A 7,243-nucleotide genomic window follows, 5' to 3' on the forward strand; every position below is an offset into this window, starting at 1 on the left:
AGCAGTAGCAGTAGCAGTAGTAGTAGCAGTAGCAGTAGCAATAACAGTAGCCCACCAGTATGTATTATGGAGGTTCGGTAGAGAATAGATGAGGAAAGGGCGGAGCGGGGGTGCAAACATACATACGCGTACACATGCATACACACACATGACCGTGCGTGCATAGCTCTCCCCCAAGAGACTCGTTTCCCTACTCCCTTCCTCATATAACTTATCCCAGTTCCGACGAAGTCATCGGGTGATAAAGCTCGCGTGGTGTAGCGGTTAGCCCTGTGGACTCTGAATCCACCGACCTGAGTTCAAATCTCAGCGCGAGCTTTTTTTTCAATCGTACTGATGGTTTCATGGAATCACCCCTTCCCCCAAGAATATACAAAATCTCCGAACACTCACGCACGGGCACACACATACACCCATCTCCTTGCCCCGCATACACATATACACATACGCATGCACCTGTTGTTCGGGTGTCATGGCCGTCGTGGCCTCGGGGGCCTGTACGGCAGCTCTCTTCAGATTGCCGGCAGCTCGCAATACCGCCATCACAGCCCGCATGCCTGGAGGGGGCGGGATGGGTAGGTAAGTAGGTAGGTAGGTAGGCCGGTAGGTAGGGGAGGCGGCGGGGCTCCCCCCGGCTTCCCCCCCCCCGGGGATGTGCGTGTGTGTGGGGGGAGAGGCCCTCCCGTCCAGGGAGGGCCGGATTGACAAGTTGTGCAATTCGAACACATTCACCCACCACCGGGTCACACCCCGCCATCACATCCTACCGTAATCGTAGTGATCCTGGCTGGACAGCTGCTCCGAGCACAGTTTGTAGCAGGCCACGATCTTCTTGGCTGCGGGGCGAGCCTGGGTAGGGGGGTATGGGTAGAGGTAGGGGGAGGGGGAGGGGTGGGAGGGGGGTGGGAGGGGGGTGGGAACAAGAGGAGGATTGAATTATGACATAATGGAACAATACGACAGCACATACGTGTACGGTATGACAATGAGGAATTTGGAAAGAAGGCCGTACAGCCGTATGACAATGTACGACGTACCGCAAGATACCCGTAGCTGTACAGGATGATTTCCGCAATCATGGCGTAGTCGGGGACCATCATGGCCACACTGCGGAACAGCGCCTGAAGCGGTTGGGACAGTTGTGGCGGTTTAGCAGTTGTAGCGGTTAGAAACGGTTATATCGAATGGCAACGGTGCGTGTTGCGTGATTGGAGCTTCAGAGAGGCGTTCAGGGCCATTGCGGCCGTTAAACATTGGCGACGTATCGAGGTATAGCGACGCCCGCCACTTCTCTACACGGGTAATCCGCATTCCGTACACTCCACAAACCCCTCTCCCCCCTTCCTTGCTCTTAATTCAAATGACCCTCACCTTTTCCCCCGCTACACACCCCCACGCAGAATACCCTAAATTCTCCTCCCTCCCTCCGTCCCTCCCACCCTTTCTCCCCCTCCCCGTCCTTCTCACCTCCCCTCACCCGCTCACCCCGTCATCACGTCATGCTCTCACCACCTCTCCTCTACCACCTTCCTCAAATACCCGTCCCCCCCTCTCCCCTCCCCCCTCTCCCCCCCTCCCCCCTCTCTTCCCCTCACCCTCTCCCTTCTCCCCCCCCGTCTCCCCCCCTCCCCGCATTCACCTTGAGGTTGTCCGGCAGCTCCGTCCTCCCCGCATACCCCGGGTTCATGGTGATGGCGCACCAGGCGCTCCACTTGAGCGGCAGGTCAGTGCCCTCGAAGGTGAACAGAGTCACACGGGCAGAGATGGCGCGCTGGATGTCCAACACCTGGAGAAAAGGGAGGAGGGGAGAGAAAGGAGGATTTTCACGTCAGGGTTTGGGGAGTCGAGACGGAGTCAGTATGGGGAAAAAGGGACACATACACACACACACAAGGACACAAACAAAACAAAAAAAGGGTATGCCGTATTTGTATGCCGTACATACCTGCTGCGCCACCACGGAAAGCACCTCCAGGTCTATGCGGTTGAACTCGTCAAAACACGCCCAGGCGCCCGCTGCCGCAAGGCCCTTGAAGAACTTGGCCATATCCTGAAGCAGTAGCAGTAGCAGTAGCAGTAGTAGTAGCAGTAGCAGTAGCGGTAGCAAGGACCCGGAGGCAGGCGTGTGTGTGTTGGGGGAAGCGGGTGGAGGTGGAGGGGTTTGGTGAAGGGGCCCATGACACGGTGGTGACGACCAAAACCCACAGCGCAGAAAGGGCAAACACGCGAACTAACCCAATAAACAACAGCACTAAAACAAAAGTACAAAAAAACAACTACAAGCATGATTATCCGCTCCATGTCCTGTTTAGTACACGCATCTAGCCGTACTCCTTAACGTACGGCTGGGGTACATAGCCCGCCGTACTTCATCCGTACTTCATCCGTACCAGGTGGTTCAGCGTGTCTGAGCAGTTGAACACCACGCACTGCCGCGCGAGGGCCTTCGCGAGGTCCTTGGTCGTCTCGGTCTTGCCCGTACCGGCGGGGCTGAGGGGAAACGGAGGGGGAGGGGATGTAAGGGGCGTGTGTGTTTTAATCATCTAAGCTGCGCGGAGGAAACCGCGAGTTGCATGTGTATGTGTGTATATGTATTAGGGGCGAGGGGAGTGGAAAGCGGGAGGATTTGTCGAAGTTCAAAAGCAATAAGACTCAAAAATGGCCCACTCAGTATGGCGTGTGTTCCCGTACAATTACAGTTTCCCATTTTCCCCCCTTACTCCCCCGGTCACCAAAACCCCAACCGACCCCCCCCCGTGTCTTCCCCCCGGACCCCGGGCCCTTACCCCTCCGGCGCCCCCCCGAGGTTCAGGTGTATTGCGCCCATCAAAGTACGATAACACCTGCGCGTCCAGAGAGGGAGGGGAATGGGAGGCACGACTAGGCGCGATGAAACAAGCCAAACAATCGGAGCGAAACGAAGCCGAGTGCAAGGTTGAGTGTGTATGCATGTAGGTATGTAAGTGTGGATCAAGTGCCTTCTTCTCCTCCTTCGCCTCCGACCCATTTCCTCACTCCTGTTTTAAATCCAACGTCTGACCAACGGACATACATACGACGTACGCACTTGCGGCTCCTGTCCTCCCCCTCCCCATCCCCAAACACCCGCCCCACCCTCCTCTCCCCCCTCTGCCACCCCCCTCCTCCTCCACTACCTGTCCGTCAGCGGTGTAATCACCAGCCTTGAGCTGTTCCCCAGGTACTCATATCCGTACTCAAGTACGGCACTCATCATGCACATGCGAGCTGTCCAATCGCGCTGAGGTTGGCCAGGAACCATCTTGCCCTTGGGAGTGTAGAACGGGAAAAGAAGGGGGATTGCGCGGGTGGGGCACACATACATATCACATACATATCACATACATACATACATACATACATACATACATACATACATACATACATACATACATACATACATACATACATACATACATACATACATACATACACACATACCCCTCCTAAAACCCTAAAACCCTAAAACAAGTGTTGTTTTTTGGTAATATATTACTTTTTTGGGAATAAATGGGGGACTGTGCCTGGAAGAAATGGAATAATTGGTCAGTTGGCCGTACTGGTTCATTACTTCGGCCATAAGTCGCCCCAAATGCCTTCTGCACATATAAAGCTGAACATTTGGAGTTTATACACTATTTATATATAAAATATTTGATGATATCACCATGAGACGGCCCGCTGTTGCATTCAACTTAGGTCAACGGGGCATTCGTTCATTCTTGACCAAAGCAAACGGCTCAGAAACTCCGCAGACACTGCTCACAGAGACACTGGCGCAAATGCAGTTAGGTGCACAGAACGATGGTGGTACGGCATGTTTGTTTCCAGACGTCAGGTGTTGTTTACAGCACACCGTACAGCCTTTGAGGGGGGGTCTGGGGGGGGCGCAGCCCCCCCCAGCGACTATACAAAAAGGAATTGTAACCGCAAGAAACACCCAGTTTATTACTCAAGGGTATTAGGCCCAAAACGAAAAAAAAACACTGCCTAAAACCCTAACCCCTCCTCACATCGGTTTGCTGCCAGTAGCTCCTCAGCTGAGCCTGCCAGCCAAAGTCCGCCACGTCGGCCACCCCGCCGGCTGCCAGCTCCGAAACCACATCCCGGCCGTGTACGTCCATCACCACCAGAGCCCCCAGCGTGGCACGTTGTAACCCGGTCAGCTCGCCACGAACTAGATCCACAATCTGGGGAGACCGGAATGTAGGGGATTGGAGGAGGGGGGAAGGGGGGGAGGGGCGAGGGAAATCAATGATGTAAGAAGCAAGAACCAACTGCCCCGAAATCCAAGGCCCCAAACTAACCAACTGCCAACCGCCAACTGTCAACCGCAATCCAATTAACCATCCTTGCGGCCCCACGCAATGGCCTCCCCCCTACCCGAATGAAGTTTTTCTAACCCCTTCACCTCCCAACGCTCAACCGCCAACCGCCAACTCCACCTCTTTCCCTACCTCACGCAAGTCTGCGCTGCACCGTTTCTCGTACTCCTGGACGGGGTGGTCAGGGTAGTTAGGGTGGTTAAGATTGTTACAGGGAAATGGTCGAAAGCCGGAGCCACGGTCGGAAGAGGGCCGCGGCAAGAGGCGTGGCAAAGGAGTTTGTTCTTCCCCCCTCCCCACATGGAAAAAAACACAACTCTCTCCCTTTTCCTCATCAACCTCAAGTCCCCCAGAATCTGCCGTACACAGCAAAACCTAAGGACACGTCCCTAGCTCCTTTTTTTACTGAATATAAACCTTACGCAATAGGACAGCAAGATCTCAATCAAATTCAAAAAGTCCACAGATCTTCCTGTCGTACATTGACACGCAATCGTACCAATTGGCATATCTGGTTAGATCCTTTCCTTCCGCGGACACCCCGCGGTGGACATATATACATACATACGTACCTGCAGCCGCCCCGTCATCAAGGCGTCCTCCACGCCCGCGGTCCAGAACACACCCGCCGCCAAAAGTACGACCATGCCCGGCCAACGTAAGGCCCATTCCGGACGCTTCGAGTGGCCGCCGCTTGCTGCTACTGCTCCTGCTGCCCCGCCGCGTCCTGCTACAGCCGCATAGTCGGCGATGCCCCGTCCGGTGACGTCATGTACGGCCTCAAACATCGACGACTCCACCTGTGCATGCGCGTATGTGTGTATATATGTGTGTATGTGTGTATGTGTGTATGTACGGAGTGAAGCAGGGGACTCCCGTAAGTCACGAGCACACGTGGGTGGAAGGGCGTGGGGGTTTAACACCCTCTTCTCCCCCGCCCTTAACCCCCACCCACTGCCGCACAAACCCGGGAAATGCCATCTCCCCTCCAACCCCAAGCTGCGCCACCTGGCCCCGTCAACCCCCCACATACACATACACACACGTGTGCCCACACACTCACATACATACATACAGAGCACCTCACGCACACACGCACCTCTATCAGCCACAGTTCCACTTTACCCCGGGCCATGGAGGTACTGATGACCTGCTTGAAGGGAACCAACTCGCCCTTTTCGGCGGGGGAGAGAGGGGGGAGGAGAGGACGGGAGGGGAGGGGAGGGGAGGGGAGGAGGGAGAGAACCGTGTGTGTGTATGTGTGTGTATGCCCCGCGGTGTCCGGGGCAAGAGGCTCGGGGCGATAGGTGGGTCACATGAAACTTGAGGGCGAATGGGTATTTCATCCGCCCGTGCATGAGGGGAGGCGGGGAGAGGAACTGCGCCGATGAGCGTGACCATGGGGAAAACACGTGATTCAGCCAAGTACGGCCTTGTACGGCGTAGTAGGCATAGCAGCGCAGATCCCTGGCACCACAAAACCCTGGCTTGCCCGGCTTTCAAAGAACATCTTGGCGCCGGTTTCCGTTGCAACTAGCGTCGTGTCTGCCTGTCTGTATGCCTGTCTGTATGCCTGTCTGTATGCCTGTCTGTATGCCTGTCTGTATGCCTGTCTGTATGCCTGTCCGGCTTCCCCACCCCAATCCTTCGTCCCATCCCCAATAACACCCGTATTGTACACAAGGAATATAAGCATAAACATACATAAACAGACAGACAGACAGACAGACAGACAGACGTGCGGCCTCCTCCTACCTCCAGGCTGACCATAGCCGACACGACACCCCCCGGCCCCGGCTCGAACTTGAGGCGGTGAATGCCTTCAAAACATTTCCGCAGGTGGGGTTGAACCCGGGTGGGGTCCTTGGTTTCGGAGAGGATCTGCGGAGGGCGGGAAGGCGGGGGGGAGGCAGGAGGGAGGTGGGAAGGGGTGTATGTGTGAACGAGGTATAACGATAAACGTCCCTTTCACTTCTTCCACACTACCATTTATGCACATTGCAATGCAGAACGGGGCAAACAGGGCGTGTTAGGACGGCGGCACAGCGCATGTGCGTGTGTGTGGGGTGTGTGGGGTGTGTGGGGGTGTGTGTGGGGGGGGGGCGGCAGCGGCGGCGGCGACGGAGGGGAGACGGCGGCAGCAGCGATTTTCCGCCGGCGATATAATTCGCGAGGACGGACGAGGGGCACTTGTGTGTTTAAGAGGCCGAATGGCGTTCAATGGCCGTCGATGGCTCGTCGATGTGCCGTCGGGGTGCATGTGCAGTTAGGGTCATGATGTGCTGCCAGGCGCCACCAGATATGTCAGACGTGGTGCGGCGGAACGACGGGGTGAAATCACATATATAAACATATACACACACACACGGCCGTGCACTCACCTCCAGCATCTCGTCATTGGACAGGAAGAAGAAGCGCGGGAAGGCGAGCCGCTTGGCCTCCAAGTAGCGGGACAGACCGCGTTGCACCTCCTGTGCGTCGGACAGGCGGGGGGGCGGGAGGGGGGGCAGGAGGGGGGTTGAAACAAGGGGGGGGTCCGGGCGGTGGACCAGAGAAGGGGGGAAAAGAATGGAGGGGGGTGAGAAGACAGGATAATCGGTCCCGTAACTGGTTTGAACGGGGGACCCACAGACGGAGAGGCCCTGAAAAATAAACGTACAAACGTCCCTCGTGGTTTCGGAGGGCGTCGCCAACCCACCCAGCACAACACACACACACACACACACGCCAAATACCCTGCAGAACGCTCTTACGTCCCCCCTTCTCCCAGAGCTCCCTTGTAGTCCTTCGGCAATTGCTGTTTTGGATTTGGACGGCTCTTGGACACAGTGAGTGGTGGTGGTGATCGATCTGGTTTTGCACTTCCCCTTGCACCGTCGTAAGATCGTCGTCCCCTCTGC

General features: G+C 56.1%; 1 protein-coding gene across 1 annotated transcript in view; it reads right to left on the reverse strand.

The window, feature by feature from the left end:
• Nucleotides 1-7,243, reverse strand: part of VOLCADRAFT_87478 (dynein heavy chain 4) — a gene marked incomplete at both ends in the record, with an annotated part of 57,082 nt that overhangs the window by 32,834 nt on the left and 17,005 nt on the right. Inside the window, 14 exons of the mRNA XM_002947232.1 lie at nucleotides 457-557; nucleotides 768-849; nucleotides 1,038-1,121; nucleotides 1,640-1,786; nucleotides 1,946-2,050; nucleotides 2,391-2,490; nucleotides 2,787-2,843; nucleotides 3,156-3,286; nucleotides 4,032-4,208; nucleotides 4,476-4,511; nucleotides 4,916-5,143; nucleotides 5,443-5,517; nucleotides 6,099-6,224; nucleotides 6,725-6,814. Of these exons, the coding sequence (XP_002947278.1) occupies nucleotides 457-557; nucleotides 768-849; nucleotides 1,038-1,121; nucleotides 1,640-1,786; nucleotides 1,946-2,050; nucleotides 2,391-2,490; nucleotides 2,787-2,843; nucleotides 3,156-3,286; nucleotides 4,032-4,208; nucleotides 4,476-4,511; nucleotides 4,916-5,143; nucleotides 5,443-5,517; nucleotides 6,099-6,224; nucleotides 6,725-6,814 (1,539 nt within the window). The remainder of the gene's footprint in view (nucleotides 1-456; nucleotides 558-767; nucleotides 850-1,037; nucleotides 1,122-1,639; nucleotides 1,787-1,945; nucleotides 2,051-2,390; nucleotides 2,491-2,786; nucleotides 2,844-3,155; nucleotides 3,287-4,031; nucleotides 4,209-4,475; nucleotides 4,512-4,915; nucleotides 5,144-5,442; nucleotides 5,518-6,098; nucleotides 6,225-6,724; nucleotides 6,815-7,243) is intronic.

This window comes from Volvox carteri (assembly GCF_000143455.1).
Source record: "Volvox carteri f. nagariensis unplaced genomic scaffold VOLCAscaffold_5, whole genome shotgun sequence".
Classification (NCBI taxonomy): Eukaryota; Viridiplantae; Chlorophyta; class Chlorophyceae; order Chlamydomonadales; family Volvocaceae; genus Volvox; species Volvox carteri.